Source organism: Rana temporaria, chromosome 8, assembly GCF_905171775.1.
Source record: "Rana temporaria chromosome 8, aRanTem1.1, whole genome shotgun sequence".
In the NCBI taxonomy this organism is placed as follows: Eukaryota; Metazoa; Chordata; class Amphibia; order Anura; family Ranidae; genus Rana; species Rana temporaria.
In genome coordinates, this window is record NC_053496.1 from 163,778,882 (window position 1) to 163,799,392 (window position 20,511).

At 48.5% G+C, this 20,511-nt stretch overlaps 1 protein-coding gene across 5 annotated transcripts in view; it reads left to right on the forward strand.

Annotated features, from left to right (window-relative positions):
- The window catches only part of STX3 (syntaxin 3), a 119,871-nt gene that overhangs the window by 48,897 nt on the left and 50,463 nt on the right, over nt 1–20,511 (forward strand). For all 5 annotated transcript variants that reach the window (XM_040321080.1, XM_040321077.1, XM_040321079.1 and 2 more), the window contains exons 2-3: nt 11,170–11,247; nt 17,215–17,314. In XM_040321080.1, coding sequence (XP_040177014.1) covers nt 11,170–11,247; nt 17,215–17,314 — 178 coding nt within the window. The remainder of the gene's footprint in view (nt 1–11,169; nt 11,248–17,214; nt 17,315–20,511) is intronic.

Genomic DNA, 20,511 nt, shown 5'->3' on the forward strand with positions numbered 1-20,511 from the left:
CCGCGCAATTGTCTGTTAAAGCGATGCAGTGGCCCGGTCATATGGCAGCCAAATGGCCCGGGGCTGAAGTGGTTACAAGTCATAAGAGGTGGCTGCTTGCATGTAATCGCTATGTTGCGTTGTTTTTTTTTTCATTGTATGTGATTGAGTATTCTTTGTGAAGCTTTACCTCATTTACTAAGCACTGGAGAAATTGCGCTTGCAGAAGTGCGCAGTCTATTTGCCTTTAGTAAATCAACCCCATAATGTCTGCATGTGAATGGTCCCTAATAATCGGGGGGGTACCCTTTTCCAGGGTTTTCCGCGAAATCTGTCATTTGACTGTCAATGAAATCAGAACAAGTGTGTGTGTGTGTGTGTGTGTGTGTGTGTGTGTGTCTCTATTCCCAGCTGTCTCTTGACCCTCTCCCCTCCCCCACTTAATAACATGTTACAGGTATTAGGAGGATTATCCACTGACCATCTGCACTGATGGCACAGCTGTTCTGCCAGCGCCAACCCAACTGATTAAAGACGACGAAACCAACGCAATCAGGCTTATTGGAAGAGGCAGCACAAAGAGCAAGAGCTCATAGCAACCGATCGTGTTGCCGTCCGATTGGTGAAATACGACTGCTGATTGGACGACCGTGTGGGGTGCTGCACTTGGCATGCCCTTGTCTTGTAAATAGAAATAGTCCATTGAAAATGAATATTCCAGTACAGTGGAACCTCCGATTGCGACGAACGCAGTTAACGAGCGTTTTTCGCAATGCGAGCACTGTATTTTTTTAAATCCTGACTCTGTTTGCGAGTTTTGTCTCGCAAACAAACCGGATTCAAGCCAAAGCGGTGTGCAATACCGCAGGGCTCGACAAATCACGGTCGCCAGTTTTTTTTTTTTTTGAGCTGGCGCCATCTGGTGGTGGCCGTTGGTATTACAAGTTAAGCATTACAAGTTAAACAGCAATTCTAATGTCATTTTTCACTATTTTCACTGCCATCTTCTTCCCTCTAATTAGAACCCCCAAACATTATATATATTTTTTTATCCTAACACCCTAGAGCAGGGATATGCAATCAGCGGACCTCCAGCTGTTGCCAAACTACAAGTCCCATGAGGCATAGCAAGACTCTGACAGCATCAAGCATGACACCCAGAGGCAGAGGCATGATGGGACTTGTAGTTTGGCAACAGCTGGAGGTCCGCTAATTGCATATCCCTGCCCTAGAGAATAAAATGGCGAGCGTTGCAATACTTTCTGTCACGCCGTATTTGCGCAGCGGTCTTACAAGCGCACGTTTTTGGGAAAAAATTACACTTTTTTTTAATTAAAAAATAAGACAACAGTAAAGTTATCCCCATTTTTTTTTTTATATTATGAAAGATATTGTTACGCCGAGTAAATTGATACCCAACATGTCACGCTTCAAAATTGTGTCCGCTCGTGGAATGCCGACAAACTTTTACCCTTTAAAATCTTCATAGGCGACGTTTAAAAAATTCTACAGGTTGCATGTTTTGAGTTACAGAGGAGGTCTAGGGCTAGAATTATTGCTCTCGCTCTACCAATCGCGGCGATACCTCACATGTGTGGTTTAAACAACGTTTACATATGCGGGCGCCGCTCACGTATGCGTTCGCTTCTGCACGTGAGCTCGTCGGGACGGGGCGCGTTTTCTGGCTCCTAACTTTTTTAGCTGGCTCCTAGATTCCAAGCAAATTTGTCAAGCCCTACTGTAGTGTATTGGCGCAGGCTAACGCATAGCGCATGCGACCTGCTTTTTGGGTGTCATTGACCCCCGCTGCAGATCGCAACTGCAGTGCGGTTTTGAACGCGGGTTTCCCGTGCTGCGTTTGCTCTGGCGTGAACTGGCCCTCAGCCTTTAGATTTTGATTTGTTTTTTTTCTGTGTACTGTGTTGTTCTGCATGGCCTGCCTTTATCTGGCGCTGAGTGCGCACGCCTCCCAAGTCACTCATTAATAAGGTCACCTCGGTACAGGAGAGGCAGGACTGAAAAAATGATTGTTCTCCTACAAATGACGGAACGTTCCTTTTACAATAACAGGAGAATTCTGAATGATAAATTGTAGACATGTGCATGACGAAAAAAAAATTGTTTCGATTCGTTAATCCTAGGTATATTTAGCTAGATTCAGGTACAATGGTGCAAACTTGCGGCGGCGTAGCTTAGCGTGTTTAGGCTACGCCACCGTAAGTCAGCTAGGCAAGTACGTGATTCACAATGTACTTGCCTGCTATCTTACGGCGGCGTAGCCTAAAGCGGGCGAGCGTAAGGGCGCCTAATTCAAATGTGTTTGAGGGGGCGTGTTTTATGCTAATGAGGCTTGACCTCAAGTTTTTTAAGTTTTTTTCTTACTGCGCCGGGCGCCTACATTTCCCAGTGTGCATTGCGGCTAAGTACGCCGCACGGGCCTATTGATTTTGACGTGGACGTAAACCCCGATTCACGGATGACTTACACAAACGACGTAAAAAAATCGAATTTCGACGCGGGAACGGCGGCCATACTTTGACATTACTATTCCAATAGGGCCTAGCTCTAACTTTACGCGGCCTATCTCTTACGTAAACGGCGTAAAAGTACTGCGTCGGCCGGGCGTACGTTCGTGAATGGGCGTATCTCCTCATTTACATATTCTACGCCGACCGCAATGGAAGCGCCACCTAGCGGCCATCCGAAATATTGCAATCTAAGTGAGGACGGCGCAAGCCATCGTATCTTAGATATGTTTAAGCGTATCTCTGTTTGAGCATACGCTTAAACATAAGTCGGCGTAGATTCTGAGTTAGGTCGGCTTATCTACTGATACGCCGGCCTAACTCTTACTGAATCTACCTATTGTCACGCTTCAAAATTGTTCCCGCTAGCGGAATGGCGACAAACTTTTACCCTTAAAAATCTCCATAGGCGATGTTTAAAATTTTCTACAGGTTACCAGTTTTGAGTTACAGAGGAGGTCTAGGGCTAGAATTATTGCTCTCTCTCCAATGATCGTGGAAATACCTCACATGTATGTGTTCGCTTCTGCGCGCGAGCCCGTCAGGACGGGGCACTTTAAAAAAAAAAAAAAAAAATTATTTTTTTTATCTATTTTACCTTAGTTTTTCAAAAAAAAAAAAAAAAAAAAAAAAAAATTTATGGGTCACTTTTTTTTCTATTACAAGGTGGATGTTTACATTCCTTGTAATGGGAATTAAAGCATGACAGGACCTCTTAAATATGAGATCTGGGGGTCAAAAAGACCTCAGATCTCATATATTTACACTAAAATGCAAAAAAATAAATAAAAACAATGTCACATAAAGGAGAATTTTAATTTTTTTTTATTCTTTTATGGGCGGAAGTGACGTTTGACATCGCTCCCGCCCTTCCATGCTATGGAGTTGAGTGGGAGCCATCTTCCCCTCAGTCAGCAGCCAGCCAAGCATTGGAGAGGATGTGATCTTCTCCACCGCTACCGGCAGGTCCGGTAAGCGGCGGAGACGACCGAACGCGGCGGGAGGGCACTTCTCCCGCAACCGATTTTTAACCACTTCATTACTGGGCACTTAAACCCCCTTCGTGCCCAGACCAATTTTCAGCTTTCAGCGCTGACGCATTTTGAATGACAATTACACGTTCATACAACACTGTACCCAAATTATCATTTTTTTCCCACAAATAGAGCTTTCTTTTGGTGGTATTTGATCACCTCTGCGATTTTTTTTTTATTTTTTGCGCTATAAACACAAAAAAAACAAAGTTTTGAAAAAAAACACTATTTTTTTACTTTTTGTTATACTAATATCCCAATTTTTTTTTTTTTTTAAATAAAAATTTCCCTTGGTTTAGGTCGATACGTATTATTCTACATATTTTTGTTTAAAAAAAAAAAACGCAATAAGCGTATATTGATTGGTTTGCGCAAAAGTTATAGCGCCTACAAAATGGGGGATAGATTTATGATTTTTTTTATTTTACTAGTAATGGCTGCGATTTTGCGGTTTTTTTTGTCAGGCCTGCGATATTGCGGCGGACGTATCGGACACTTTTGACACAATTTTGGGACCATTCACATTTATACAGCGATCAGTGCTATAAAAATGCACTAATGACTGTATAAATGTGACTGGCAGGGAAGAGGTTAACACTAGGGGGGCATGGAAGGGGTTAAATGTGTACCCTGGGTATGTTCTAACTGTGTGGAGGGGGGACTGATTGGGGGAGGTGACCGATGCTGTGTCTCTATGTACAAGGGACACAGATCGGTCTCCTCTCTCCCTGACAGGACGTGGAGCTCTGTGTTTACACACAGAACTCCACGTCCCTGCTGTCACCGCCGATCGCGGGTGTCTGGCGGACATCACGGCCGCCAGACACTCGCATCGGCTCCCGAGCGATGCGCCGGGCACGTTGTTTCCCCGCTGCGCGCCCCCAGCGGCGCGCACAGGGAATGACAACAACAGGACGTCTAAAAGACGTCCACTCGGCACTTGAGAGCCGCGCTGTGGACGTCTTTCGTCCATAGCGCAGATCCCAAGCGGTTAAAAGTGATTTTGCAGCGAATCCACCGCGGAGACCACTTTTATCTTAAAGAGACATGCGCGCTGTTCCCGAAAATACCGGGTTTATGGCAGATAGCGAATATCTAATCATCGTATGCATTGCAAATCGCTGCACTGAAAAGCACTGCATGCGGCACATTTTTCAGCGCACACCACTGACACCATAGAAAGCAAGGCAATTGTCCGTGCGTTGGGACTGCTGTGAACGATCCCTAAGTGTTTTCATGAGACTTCAGAGATGAGTCACGGAGTCAGGGAATGAGCTCAGATTATAAAGCGCTCACGTGACGCGGGAGGAGCAGAGATGCTATAAATACTTCTACACTGAACACCCTGCAATAGAGCAGGTCATGAAATTATGACATGGAAGGTGACAATGCAAATATGTAATGAGTCACTAGTCACACTCTCTGTATCTCCGCAGTGTAGCTCTAGAAGATATTAGAAGAAAATAATGTCATAGCTGCTTCTGTTGCACGGACTTTACTGATACGGTATCAACACTGCCATATAGGAGCCAGCTAAAAAAGTTAGGAGCCAGAAAACGCGCCCCGTCCCGACGAGCTTGGGCGCAGAAGCGAACACATACGTGAGCAGCGCCCGCATATGTAAACGGTGTTCAAACCACACATGTGAGGTATCGCCGCGATTGGTAGAGCGAGAGCAATAATTCTAGCCCTAGACCTCCTCTGTAACTCAAAACATGCAAACTGTAGATTTTTTTAAACGTCGCCTATGAAGATTTTAAAGGGTAAAAGTTTGTCGGCATTCCACGAGCGGACGTAATTTTGAAGCGTGACATGTTGGGTATCAATTTACTCGGCGTAACATTATCTTTCATAATATAAAAAAAAATGGGGATAACTTTACTGTTGTCTTATTTTTTAATTAAAAAAAGTGTAATTTTTTCCCAAAAAAGTGCGCTTGCAAGACCGCTGCGCAAATACGGCGTGACAGAAAGTATTGCAACGATCGCCATTTTGTTCTCTAGGGTGTTAGGGTAAAAAATATATATAATGTTTGGGGGTTCTAATTAGAGGGAAGAAGATGGCAGTGAAAATAGTGAAAAATGACATTAGAATTGCTGTTTACCTTGTAATGCTTAACTTGTAATACCAACGGCCACCACCAAATGGCGCCAGCTCACAAAAAAAAAAAAAAATATATATATATTTTTTTTTTGCCCCCCTTCCAAGCCAAGTCGCCAGGACCCTATTTCTAGTCGCCATGGCGACCGGGATTTGTCGAGCCCTGACCTACATGACCCAAAGTGTGTGTGCTAGACAGCACACTGATCCAATGGCGGGACATTGAATCAGTGTGACGTGATCACAGGTGTTGGCAGGGCTGTCTTAATGAGAGGGCACGCCTGGGCACTGCCCAGGGGCCCCAGCTGCGTGGGGGGGCCCCTGCACTTTGCCCAAAGCAGCTGACCCTTGAGCCCACAATGCCCTGAAATTGGGGGCCTCATGATGGCACTGAGAGTGATGGATGCACAGGGGAGGCAGTCTGGCAGCAGTGCGCCGTGCTGTACAGAATGATGCCTATTATTTCACAGCCAGCAGGGAGGGGCAGGGCCGGAACGCCAGGGATGCTCTGACCCCACCCCATGCAGCTTGAATGCTCGGGACTCAAAAGGAAGGGATGTAGAGAGGCCGCAGTGTAGGGTGTATCAGGGATGTAGTGGGGGGTCACAATACAAGGGGTGTCTGATGGTATATGGTTACAGTGCTGGGGGGAATATCTAGAGCAGGGATATGCAATTAGCGGACCTCCAGCTGTTGCAAAACTACAAGTCCCATCATGCTCTGCCTCTAAGTGTCATGCTTGTGGCTGTCAGAGTCTTGCTATGCCTCATGGAACTTGAAGTTCTGCAACAGCTGGAGGTCCGCTAATTGCATATCCCTGCTCTAGAGTGTAGAGGGGTCAGAGTGCTGGACGGACATCATGGGTGTAGAGGGGTCAGAGTGCTGGGGGGATATCTGGGGTGTAGAGGGGTCAGAGTGCTGGACGGACATCATGGGTGTAGAGGGGTCAGAGTGCTGGGGGGATATCTGGGGTGTAGAGGGGTCAGAGTGCTGGGGGGGGATATCTGGGGTGTAGAGGGGTCAGAGTACTGGGGGGATATCTGGGGTGTAGAGGGGTCAGCGTGCTGGGGGATATCTGGGGTGTAATGGGGTCAGCGTGCTGGGGGGATATCTGGGGTGTAGAGGGGTCAGCGTGCTGGGTGACATCTGGGGTGTAGAGGGGTCAGCGTGCTGGGTGACATCTGGGGTGTAGAGGGGTCAGCGTAATGGGTGACATCTGGGGTGTAGAGGGGTCAGCGTGCTGGGGGATATCTGGGGTGTAGAGGGGTCAGAGTACTGGGGGGATATCTGGGGTGTAATGGGGTCAGCGTGCTGGGATTATATCTGGGGTGTAGAGGGGTCAGCGTGCTGGGGGATATCTGGGGTGTAGAGGGGTCAGCGTGCTGGGGGATATCTGGGGTGTAGAGGGGTCAGCGTGCTGGGGGATATCTGGGGTGTAGAGGGGTCAGAGTGCTGGGGGGATATCTGGGGTATAGAGGGGTCAGCGTGCTGGGGGATATCTGGGGTGTAGAGGGGTCAGCGTGCTGGGGGATATCTGGGGTGTAGAGGGGTCAGCGTGCTGGGGGGACATCAGGGGTGTAGAGGGGTCAGCGTGCTGGGGGATATCTGGGGTGTAGAGGGGTCAGCGTGCTGGGGGATATCTGGGGTGTAGAGGGGTCAGAGTGCTGGGGTGACATCTGGGGTGTAGAGGGGTCAGCGTGCTGGGGGATATCTGGGGTGTAGAGGGGTCAGCGTGCTGGGGGATATCTGGGGTGTAGAGGGGTCAGAGTGCTGGGGTGACATCTGGGGTGTAGAGGGGTCAGCGTGCTGGGGGATATCTGGGGTGTAGAGGGGTCAGAGTGCTGGGGGATATCTGGGGTGTAGAGGGGTCAGCGTGCTGGGGGATATCTGGGGTGTAGAGGGGTCAGAGTGCTGGGGGGATATCTGGGGTGTAGAGGGGTCAGCGTGCTGGGGTGACATCTGGGGTGTAGAGGGGTCAGCGTGCTGGGGGGATATCTTTCCCACTGTTTCTTTGCTGTAAAGATTGTTCATGTCGGTAAAGCTGAGCTCCACCCAAAAGGGGAAGCTCTGCTTGTCTGCCTCCCACCTACTTGATGTCTGTTTACCTGCACTGTCTCCATTGTAGGGGCCCCAGAGCATTACTTTGCCCAGGGGGCCCATGATGCTATTAAGACGGCCCTGGGTGGTGGGACATTGTTACAGCAGCCTGGGCAATTCTAATTCGCTCCGTGACACTTGGAGATCAACGCTCTGATCTGGGCACAGGCAGGCTGCATCCACAGGCACTGGTGAGGCTGCTGGGCACAGGTAGGCTGCATATGACAGGCACTGAGGAGGCTGATGGGCACAAGTCCTGTATTGCTGTCATTGCCGAGTGCCTGCCTGGTCACAATCCAAAGTTCCATGAGAAAAGAAAAAAGTGGCAGCACTTCCAGCATAAAAGTTTCCAAGTTTATTGAAGAAAAATTTAAATCCTGGACAAGACATGCATGAACACAGCTTCCAGGAGCAGCAGCAAATGCGTTTCACACTACTGTGCTTAATCATTGCATATGGTAGGCTGCACATGATGGGCACTGGTTGAGGCTGCATGTGACGGGCACTGGTGAGGCTGCATTGATATCTTGTATCATGTCTGCTAGAGGAGCACCCAATGGAAATTTTGCTAATACTATTAGCAATGTGTTTAAGTAGGAGATTGCAGACATGATACATGAGATGGTCAGAGACTGTGGACATGATACATGAGATGGTTAGAGACTGTGGACATGATACGAGAGATGGTTAGAGACTGTGGACATGATACATGAGATGGTTAGAGACTGTGGACATGATACGAGAGATGGTTAGAGACTGTGGACATGATACATGAGATGGTTAGAGACTGTGGACATGATACATGAGATGGTTAGAGACTGTGGACATGATACATGAGATGGTTAGAGACTGTGGACATGATACATGAGATGGTTAGAGACTGTGGACATGATACATGAGATGGTTAGAGACTGTGGACATGATACGAGAGATGGTTAGAGACTGTGGACATGATACGAGAGATGGTTAGAGACTGTGGACATGATACATGAGATGGTTAGAGACTGTGGACATGATACATGAGATGGTTAGAGACTGTGGACATGATACATGAGATGGTTAGAGACTGTGGACATGATACGAGAGATGGTTAGAGACTGTGGACATGATACGAGAGATGGTCAGAGACTGCATTTTTCTTGACCTTTCTTGCACTAAAGTTGCCAATAATGGCTAACAATAAATTAGTATTTAAATTGATGATATTGCCGTATTTATCTGCGTATACCGTGCACTTTTTTGCCCTGAAAATCAGGGCAAAATCGTGGCTGTGCGGTATACGCCGATACCCGCTTTCCCGCGCCGAGTTTAAATACTGCGCCGACATATACCGAGCGCAGTATAGTCGGGCAGTCTCGGCTCCTTCCGCGCTCACGTCCTGGACGTACAGGACGTCGGCGCGAGAGTTGCCGAGCCTGCCCGACTATACACGAGTGTACTGCGCTCTGTATATGTCGGCGCAGTATTCAAACTCGGCGCGGGAAACGAGCGGGGAGGACGCCGCAGAAGGACGCCGGACCCGACGAAGAGGACACCCGAAGCCGCAGAAGGACGCCGGACCCGACGAAGAGGACACCCGAAGCCGCAGAAGGACGCCGGCCCCGACGAAGAGGACACCCGAAGCCGCAGACGGACGCCACGCAAGACGCCAAAACTGTAAGTACAAAAAAAAACTTTTTTTCCACAGGATTCGGGGCAACTTTAGGGGTGCGCGGTATACGCGGGAGCGCGTTATACTGCGATAAATACGGTAATTAAAAAGGTGAATATAATACAATTATATATATATATATATATATATATATATATATATATATATATATATAAATATTTTTTAAAAACTGTAATTTTCGGTTTCCGGCAAAGTGCATCCTGCATTTTCTCTTCTTTTGGGGACATGGTTGGTCTTTCTGTCACACTGAAAGCCAGAATTCAGAGAGTCGTGGTTAATGATTCTTACTCTGAATGGTCCAATGTTATCAGTGGTGTACCCCAAGGTTCAGTGCTGGGACCCTTACTTTTCAATATATTTATAAATGATATTGGGTCTGAGATCAAAAGTAACATTTCTGTCTTTGCAGATGACACCAAGCTATGCAGTGGAATAACGTCCTTGCAGGATGTCTCCAATTTACAAGCCGACCTCAATGCTCTGTCTGATTGGGCGACTAAGTGGCAGATGAGGTTTAATGTAGATAAATGTAAAGTTATGCACTTGGGGGCTAAGAATATGCATGCATCATACATACTAGGGGGAGTACAACTGGGGGGGTCTGTAGTGGAGAAGGATCTGGGGGTTTTAGTTGATCATAAGCTCAATAATGGCATGCAATGCCAAGCTGCGGTTTCCAAAGCGAGCAAAGTCCTTTCTTGTATTAAGAGAGGTATGGACTCCAGAGACAGAGATATAATTTTGCCCCTGTACAAATCATTAGTAAGACCTCATCTGGAATATGCAGTTCAGTTTTGGGCACCAGTTCTCAAAAAGGATATAGGAGAACTGGAGAAAGTGCAGAGAAGAGCAACCAAATTGATAAGAGGCATGGAGGAGCTCAGCTATGAGGAAAGATTAGAGGAACTAGATTTATTCACTCTTGAGAAGAGGAGAATTAGGGGGGATATGATCAACATGTACAAATATATAAGAGGTCCATACAGTGAACTTGGTGTTGAGTTATTCACTTTACGGTCATCACTGAGGACAAGGGGGCACTCTTTACGTCTAGAGGAAAAGAGATTTCACCTCCAAATACGGAAAGGTTTTTTCACAGTAAGAGCTGTGAAAATGTGGAACAGACTCCCTCCAGAGGTGGTTCTGGCCAGATCAGTAGATTGCTTTAAGAAAGGTCTGGATTCTTTCCTAAATGTACAGAATATAACTGAGTACTAAGATTTGTAGGTAAAGTTGATCCAGGGTAAATCCGATTGCCTCTCGGGGGATCAGGAAGGAATTTTTTCCCCTGCTGTAGCAAATTGGATCATGCTCCGCTGGGGTTTTTTGCCTTCCTCTGGATCAACTGTGGGTATGAAGTTGGGTGTATAGGATTTTACTGTGTTTTTTTATTTTGTTTTTTGTGGTTGAACTGGATGGACTTGTGTCTTTTTTCAACCTGACTAACTATGTAACTTAATGCATGTACTGCCAACCATGGAAATCATTGCACAATGATTGTGTTAGACATGATATCGGCTTGTGTCCAAATGTACTTTCATCCTATGATATGAACAAAGTGCAAAAGGGGAGGTAATATGATGATATGTAGGCGATAATGCAAATACGTCACATGTTACGCTTTGGTCCTCTGTAGTGTAGAAAATATTGCAACGTGTGATCCATGTTTCTGTATCATTACGCATTTGCGTGATCATAATAATAATAATAATAATAATATATTATTGTTTTGTTGCTTAAAGTGTTTTTTCTTTCTCCTCAGACCCAAGATACAGATGACCCAGAAGATGTTGACATTTCCATTGATAATGCAGCCTTTATGGATGACTTCTTTGCTGGGGTGAGAAAATGACAATAACATACAATTACTTTAAAGCCTAACCCTTAAAATTGAAAAAATACTAGATGGTTAGATGCTCGTGACATGGGGGGGGGGGGGGGGGTTCACATGACTCGGTATAGGAATCACGTATGGGTAGAGGTAGAGCTGGCTGTATCAACAATCACCAGAGACTCTGAGAGAGATAGGCGGCTCACTGATCATAGTGGTGGCGGCATGCAGAGGATGTTTACTTTCGTTCCCTCGGAACACGGTTCTCCAATGCTGTGCTGCACTACTTACAGAGAGGCTTGCCTAAGTTGGTTACATGCTCGAGATGGATGCATTCCCTGCATACAGCACCAACAATTGACTGAGAGCGGCGGGAGACGGGAAGTAGGGAAACAGGCGGCTGCCTAGTGGTAGCGCCGGCCCTGCTCTAATGCAAGTCCATGGTACAATAGGCACATATCCACTGACATCTGTTTTTTACAACAACAAAAGTGACTAAACTGAACATCAAACACTGTGTAGATGGTTGCTACGGAGAAGGCTGGGAAGCCGGCCGCCGCATCCTTAACAATCGATGAGTCATCAGCTGTCCCCCGGTTCCCCGCTGACAGCTAAATGTAAAAAAAAAATTGGCAAAAAAATACAACAGAAAAAAAACTCCCCACAAAATCCATACCAGACCCTTATCCGAGCATGCAGTCCGGCAGGTCAGAAAAGAGAGGGGACCAACGAGCGCCCCTCTCCTGAACCATACCCGTCCGCCTGCCAGGTGGGTGTTTTGGGGCAGGGAGAGCGCTGTGCCTCCCACCCCCTAAAGCACCTTGCCCCGGACAAGGGCCTCGTCCCGACAACCCTGGCCGGTGGTTGTGGGGGTCTGCAGGCAGGGGGCTTATCGGATTCTGGAAGCCCCCTTTTAACAAGGAGCCCCCAGATCCTGACTCCCCCCCCCCCCATGTGAATGGGAATCGTGCATCGTACCCATTCACCAAAAAAGCAGTGAAAAGTAAACAAAAAAAAAGACCCGGTTTTTGACAAGTCCTTAATAGCTCTGAGCTGTCTTCTCCCTCTCTCGTCTCTCCCGCCGTTGTCTTCTCCTTATCCCGTCTCTCCCGCTCCCGTATTCTCTGGCTGCCGTTTCTCCTGCCGCCATCTTCTCCCGCTGCTGTCTTCTGCCTCACCGCCGGTTACCCGCTAAAAAAACAACTGGGAGAGACAGCAGTGGGAGAAGACTGCGGCATGAGAGACGGCAGCGGTAGAAGACTGCTCAGAGCTATTAATAAAGGACTTGGGGTATGATGTACCAGATACCCATTCAGATGGTGGGGGGGGGGGATCTGGGGGGCCCCCCTGTTAAAGGGGGCTTCCAGATTCCGATAAGCCACCCACCCACAGACTCCGACAACCACCGGGCAGGTTTTTCGGGAAGAGGACCCTGTCCCCATCAAAGCACCCGTCCCCCCATGTTGAAGGCATGCGGTCTGGTATGGTTCAGAAGGAGGGGGCGCTCGCTCGTCCTCTCCCTTTCCTGACCTGCCGGGCTGCATGCTCAGATAAGGGTCTGGAATGGATTTTGGTGGGGACCCCCCGCAAAATTCTGATCGTTTGTAGCAATTCCGACGCATACTCGGAAACAATTCAACGCATGCTCTGAAGCATTGAACTTAATTTTCTCAGCTCGTCGTAGTGTTGTACGTCAGCGCTTTCTTGGCGGTTCAAAGAACTTTTGTGTGTTTGCAAGTTAAGCTTGAGCGGAATTCTGTCGGAAAAACTATCCAAGATTTTTCCGACGGAAAATACGATCGTGTGTACGCGGCATTAGTCTGTAGGGTTCAATATTGAGTTGGCCCACCCTTTGCAGCTATAATAGCTTCACCTCTTCTGGGAAGGATGTCCACAAGGTTTAGTAGTGTGTCTATGGGAATGTTTGACCATTCTTCCAGAAGCACATTTGTGAGGTCAGGCACTGATGTGGAGGAGAAGGCCTGGCTCACAGTCTCCGCTCTAATGCACCCCAAAGGTGGTCTATCCGGTTGAGGTCAGGACTTGTGCTGGCCACTCAAGTTCCTTCACCCCAAACTCACTCATCCATGTCTTTATGGACCTTGCTTTTTGCACTGGTCCAAATCATTTGGTGAAGGGGGGATTATGGTGCAACTTAAGCAAACAATCAGCTATGGGTGGCAAAGCACTGTCTCCGAGATAAAGTAGTGTACGGGCAAAAGTCAGGAGATGGATACAAAAGGTTTTTATCAAAGCCTAGAAGCACAGTGAAGTCTATTATTAAGAAGTGGAAGGTATTTGGTAAAACACAGACCTGGATCAGGACATCACTGGATGAAAGGTCCAGGAGGAAACTGGTCAGAGAGGCTTCAAAGAGGCCTACAGCAACTCTGAAGCAGTTGCAGGAGTTTATGACAGAGTGGTCATTGTGTGCATGTAACAACAATATGACACATTCTCCACAAATGTGGCTTGTATGCAGGGCCGTTTGAAGGAATTTGGGGGCCCCAAGCAAAATAGACATAGAGGCCCCCCCCTGCATGCACGCAAAGCCTACAGGAACTGGTGGGCGGCCTCCTCCAGGTAAGCACAGGGTGGGATAAGCACAGGGTGGGATGGGGACAGGGTGGGATAAGCACAGGGTGGGATGGGGACAGGGTGGGATGAGGACAGGGTGGGATGGGGAGAAGGTGGGATAAGCACAGGGTGGGATGGGCACAGGGTGGGATAAGCACAGGGTGGGATGGGGACAGGGTGGGATAAGTGCAGGGTGGGATGGGGACAGGGTGGGATGGGGACAGGGTGGGATAAGCACAGGGTGGGATGGGGACAGGGTGGGATGGGGTTAGGGTGGGATAAGCACAGGGTGGGATGGGGACAGGGTGGGATGGGGACAGGGTGGGATGAGCACAGGGTGGGATGGGGACAGGGTGGGATAAGCGCAGGGTGGGATAAGCGCAGGGTGGGGTGAGGACAGGGTGGGGTGAGCACAGGGTGGGATTGAGCACAGGGTGGGATTGAGCACAGGGTGGGATTGAGCACAGGGTGGGATAGGGACAGGGTGGGATAGGGACAGGGTGGGATAAGCACAGGGTGGGATGGGGTTAGGGTGGGATGAGCACAGGGTGGGATGAGCACAGGGTGGGATGGGGACAGGGTGGGATGAGCACAGGGTGGGATGGGGACAGGGTGGGATAAGGACAGGGTGGGATGGGGACAGGGTGGGATAAGCACAGGGTGGGATGGGGACAGGGTGGGATGAGGACAGGGTGGGATGGGGACAGGGTGGGATAAGCACAGGGTGGGATGGGGACAGGGTGGGATGAGCACAGGGTGGGATAAGCACAGGGTGGGATGGGGACAGGGTGGGATGGGGACAGGGTGGGATGGGGACAGGGTGGGATGGGGACAGGGTGGGATGAGGACAGGGTGGGATGGGGACAGGGTGGGATGAGTAGAGGGTGGGATGGGGACAGGGTGGGATAAGCACAGGGTTGGATGGGGACAGGGTGGGATGAGGACAGGGTGGGATGGGGACAGGGTGATGAGGACAGGGTGGGATGGGGACAGGGTGGGATGGGGACAGGGTGGGATGGGGACAGGGTGGGATGGGGACAGGGTGGGATGAGGACAGGGTGGGATGGGGACAGGGTGGGATGGGGACAGGGTGGGATAAGCGCAGGGTGGGATGGGGACAGGGTGGCATAAGCGCAGGGTGGGATGGGGACAGGGTGGGATGGGGACAGGGTGGGATGGGGACAGGGTGTGATGGGGACAGGGTGGGATGGGGACAGGGTGTGATGGGGACAGGGTGGGATAAGCACAGGGTGGGATGGGGACAGGGTGGGATAAGCACAGGGTGGGATGGGGACAGGGTGGGATGAGGACAGGGTGGGATGGGGACAGGGTGGGATAAGCGCAGGGTGGGATAAGCACAGGGTGGGATGGGGACAGGGTGGGATAGGGACAGGGTGGGATGGGGACAGGGTGGGATAGGGACAGGGTGGGATGGGGACAGGGTGGGATGGGGACAGGGTGGGATGGGGACAGGGTGGGATGAGCAGAGGGTGGGATGAGCAGAGGGTGGGATGGGGACAGGGTGGGATGGGGACAGGGTGGGATGGGGACAGGGTGGCATAAGCGCAGGGTGCAATGGGGACAGGGTGGGATGGGGACAGGGTGGGATGAGCACAGGGTGGGATGGGGACAGGGTGGGATAAGCACAGGGTGGGATGGGGACAGGGTGGGATAAGCACAGGGTGGGATGGGGACAGGGTGGGATGAGGACAGGGTGGGATAAGCACAGGGTGGGATGGGATAAGCGCAGGGTGGGATGGGGACAGGGTGGGATGGGGACAGGGTGGGATGGGGACAGGGTGGGATGAGCACAGGGTGGGATGGGGACAGGGTGGGATGGGGACAGGGTGGGATAAGCACAGGGTGGGATGGGGACAGGGTGGGATGAGGACAGGGTGGGATAAGCACAGGGTGGGATGGGATAAGCGCAGGGTGGGATGGGGACAGGGTGGGATGAGGACAGGGTGGGATGGGGACAGGGTGGGATAAGCGCAGGGTGGGATAAGCACAGGGTGGGATGGGGACAGGGTGGGATGGGGACAGGGTGGGATGGGGACAGGGTGGGATGGGGACAGGGTGGGATGAGGACAGGGTGGGATGAGGACAGGGTGGGATGGGGACAGGGTGGGATGGGGACAGGGTGGGATGAGGACAGGGTGGGATGGGGACAGGGTGGGATAAGCGCAGGGTGGGATGGGGACAGGGTGGGATGGGGACAGGGTGGGATGGGGACAGGGTGGGATGAGGACAGGGTGGGATGAGGACAGGGTGGGATGAGGACAGGGTGGGATGAGGACAGGGTGGGATGAGGACAGGGTGGGATGGGGACAGGGTGGGATGGGGACAGGGTGGGATGGGGACAGGGTGGGATGAGGACAGGGTGGGATGGGGACAGGGTGGGATAAGCACAGGGTGGGATAAGCACAGGGTGGGATAAGCACAGGGGGACAGAGCATCTTTTAATTTGGGGGAGAGGGTGGTATGGGGATATGTGCTGGGGAGTGATTTGAGAGGGAAGATGATATGTGCTAGTGGGGGGGGGGGGGGCAGGGTGGTGGTATGTCACTACTGATCTGGCACCAGTTTCTGCCCCTGTCACCACTGATCTGGCGCCAACTTCTGCCCCCCTCGCCACTGATCTGGTGCCAGCTACTGAAACCATCACCACTGATCTGGCGCCAGCTACTGCCCCCTGTCACCACTGATCTGGCGCCAGCTACTGCCCCCTGTCACTACTGATCTGGTGCCAGCTGCTGCCCCCTGTCACTACTGATCTGGCGCCAGCTACTGCCCCCTGTCACTACTGATCTGGCGCCAGCTACTGCCCCCATCAGCACTGATCTGGCGCCAGCTACCGCCCCCATCAGCACTGATCTGGCACCAGCTACTGCCCCCTGTCACTACTGATCTGGCACCAGTTTCTGCCCCTGTCACCACTAATCTGGTGCCAGCTACTGACCCCCCTTCACTACTGATTTGGCGCCAGCTACTGCACCGGTTTCCACTAAACTGACATGTAATAGTACTTTCCTCCAATAATGCTACAAAGTTCTAAAATATCCACCACTGATCCGATGCACGCTACTGCACTCGCCACCACCGCTTCCACACTTGTGTTTACCACCACTGCACACAATCCCGTATGTATCCAGTTTTTATTGATCCCTCTGGCCCCATTTCCTGTCCCATGTGGCACACAAAGTGATGTCAAATCTCCCCAGAGGTGCAAAACCAACAACTACGTGACAGGGTTTCTAACCCTTCCCTACACTATTAACACACACAAAAAAGCAAAATGTAATGTTTTAATGCAGTAAAACTTTGGTAAAAATGTTCTTTAGCTCCCCATTGTGCGGTTATATTCTTACATTCTAATTATGTTTTTTTTTCTGTCTGTAGATTGAGGAGATACGACAGAACATTGACAAGATCTCAGAAAGTGTAGTTGAGACCAAGAAACTGCACAGCATCATCCTATCGGCGCCTCTTCCTGAGCAGAGTACGTAAATGTCATTGGCTTTTGTGGTGTCATCTGACCGTTGTATGTCATGGTCATCGCTTAAGTCCAAATCACTGCCATAACTAATCTCCAATATGGCCTGTTTGTCACAGTAACAAAGAGAAATATGGGGGATTGCAATACCAACCATCTTCTGAAAATGCTAGTGTTTTTTTTGTTTTTTTTTTAAAGCCTATGGAGTGCAAAACACACCCAAAATCTCCACCCGGTGCCAAAAAAATGTGCACACACATCAAGAGTGAAACACAGACAAATGCCTTAGTTACAAAGACATCTCCCCGTTCTGCCTCTCCGTGACACGATCGCAGGACACCGGCGGACAGAGTCCGCGGGCACGGTCACGGCGCTCCTGCTAGGCGGCAGATTCAAAGCAACATACCTGTACATTGCTTGGCCTGCCAGTGCCATTCTGCCAATGTAAATGTGCGTTAGGCGGGCAACAAGCGGTTAATGGTTCATGAACATAAGTGATTTTTATAATATTGAGATTTTATTATGAAATACATAGACACCCTTCCATCTATATCCTGCTCTGGTTTCTGGGTGCTGGTCTGGCACTCTGGTCTCCCTTTACCTCTTGAGCTCTGATCTCTCTTGGTTGAAACATACAATACATGGGATTAAACATACATATCTGGAAATCTTTAAACCATTGGCCGTAAAGAAACCCTATAATCTGTTGAAACGCATTGGATTTCGTCTGTCTTCAAGACAGTGGAATTGGGTTATTCCAGTTTTCTGTCCCATGTTTTTTCACCATGCATTTGTTTATCATTCAACAAGTATTGTTAACATTCTATTTATGGAATAATAAAATCTCAAGTTTATAAAAATCACTTTCGTTCATGGTCCATTAAAGTCCCATCCTTGAGGAACCTTGTTTCACACCAAGGTATTAGGGATGTGGAACTGAACTAGCTTCACAGAGTCAGTCTGTAAAAATCTTTGTACTATAACCCCTGCCAGTTGTGTCCTATTGGGGAGATTTAACTTAACTTCCTGTCCCAGAGACAAAACAGGATGTGAGATAAAATTCCTCCAAAGTGAAGTCACTAGAACTATTGTCCCCATTGGTAGATTTCTCCTCTATTACTTTTTGGGGACAACCCAAAAATCTTTTACTTTTGCCCGTGACGTGTGGCCGGAAGTGGGTGCAAATACCTGTCTTTAGACAGATATCTGCACCCCCCGATCAGCGCGACTTCACTTTAGGGTGGAGATCCGCTTTAACAGCTGTAGGACAACTTCTGTCCAGAGTCAATAACATTCCAGGTACCCAAAAAAGATATATCACAGACTTGTTGCAGTTTGCAACAAAGCATAATTATTTCTGGTATAACAATGACTTTTTCCTGCAACAGAAAGGAGTTGCAATGGGTGCTAAATTTGCACCCAGCCTGGCTAATATTTTCATGGCCAAATGGGAGGAGGATGTCGTCTATGCTTGTAACCGACCCGAAATTATCCTTTGGGTGAGGTACATAGATGACATCCTCCTCCTTTTGGAAGGGAGATTGTAATTCATTAGCGGCATTTATGTCCTACCTGAATGCCAATCAGGTGGGCATAAAATTGTCCTATGAGGCAAGTTTTGATAGTATACATTTTTTGGATTTGGAAATTTTCTCCAGTGGTGGTCAACTGATGACAGACATTTTTCAAACCAACTGACCGAAATGGATACATCACTGTTGACAGTTGCCACAACACGGGTTGGCTAAAATCAGTACCTCGTAGTCAACTACCGAGGATCAGGCGAAATTGCACGAACCTTTCTGATTTTCAACACCAGGCTACAATTTTGAAATCTAGATTTGTGGACAAAGGATACCTACCTTCTGTGATTGGGGAAAGAAATTGATCAGATTACAGTTATGGATAGAAATTCTCTGACAGACAATCCCAAATCCACTCCAGATTCCAAATATAAATGGTCTTTCTTCACAACTTTTTCTGTTCAGCACAAACAAATTAAGGACTTTTTCCTGAAACATTGGAATGTCCTAAAAAATTATCATATTTTAGGAGCCACACTTCCAGATAAGGCGGGAGTTGCCTATCGAGGAGCACCTTCACTTAGGGGTAAAATTGCGGCCAACGTAATTGACTCCCCCGGTGGTACCAGTCTTTTTTGCCCATTTGAATGCCTATTATCCCTGTAGGAAATGTAAAGTTTGTTCAGTCAACACGTGCGGACATGGAAGAGTAGACACTTTTTTTTTCTTCCACGTCCACTGGTGAGGAATATAAAACCAAGCAGTTCACCACCTGTGCCACGAGGTACATAGTTTACCTTATCACCTGCCCTTGTGGAAAACAGTACGTAGGGTGTACTATCAGGGCTTTTTCCACAAGGGTAGGTGAACACATTGCGAGTATTCGCAAAGGTAAAACTAACCATAGTGTCCCAAGACACTATTTGGAGTTCCATAACAAGAACCCGATTGGCTCCAAATTTCAGATCATAGATAAATTTGTTCCTAGTTGGAGGGGGGAATCGCGTCTTAGGGGCGTTTCCAGGCTGGAAACTTTGTGGATACACCAGCTTAAAAGCTATAGGCCTTATGGTCTTAATATAGATTGGGACATCAATGGTTTTATTAATTTAGTTTAAAACCCTCCCCTCCCTCCTTACTTCATTATTTATTATCCATCTTTATTTGTATCTGATTTTCAGTTGATGATACTTATAAAGATTACTTCGGGAGTTCTCTGGATACATTTGAGGCTCAGTGCCAATATTTTTACACATATATTTCTTTAGTTATATATGTTATCACTAAGTGCAGTATTTTTACACATGTATTTATTATCTAATGTATATATGTTATCATTTATACCAGATTTCACTTATACATTTCTTTATTGTTGTAAATGTTTATTACATTTATATTATCTTATTTGCATGTGTGCGTGTTACGCCGTTGGTTGCATTTTGGGCGATTTGCCTCCCGATCGATCTCACACACACGCACACATTTACACCTATTTATTCCCCTTTATCACAGTCACAAGTGTCTAATCTAAGAAGTGCATCTGTCTGTTTCATTTAAAGCGGGGGTTCACCCAAAAAAAAAAAAAATTAACATTAGATTCAGGCGAGTTGTTAGAATCCCAATCGGGTGTTTTTTTTTTTTTTTTTTTTTTTTTTTTTTAATCGTTGCCGTACATACCGT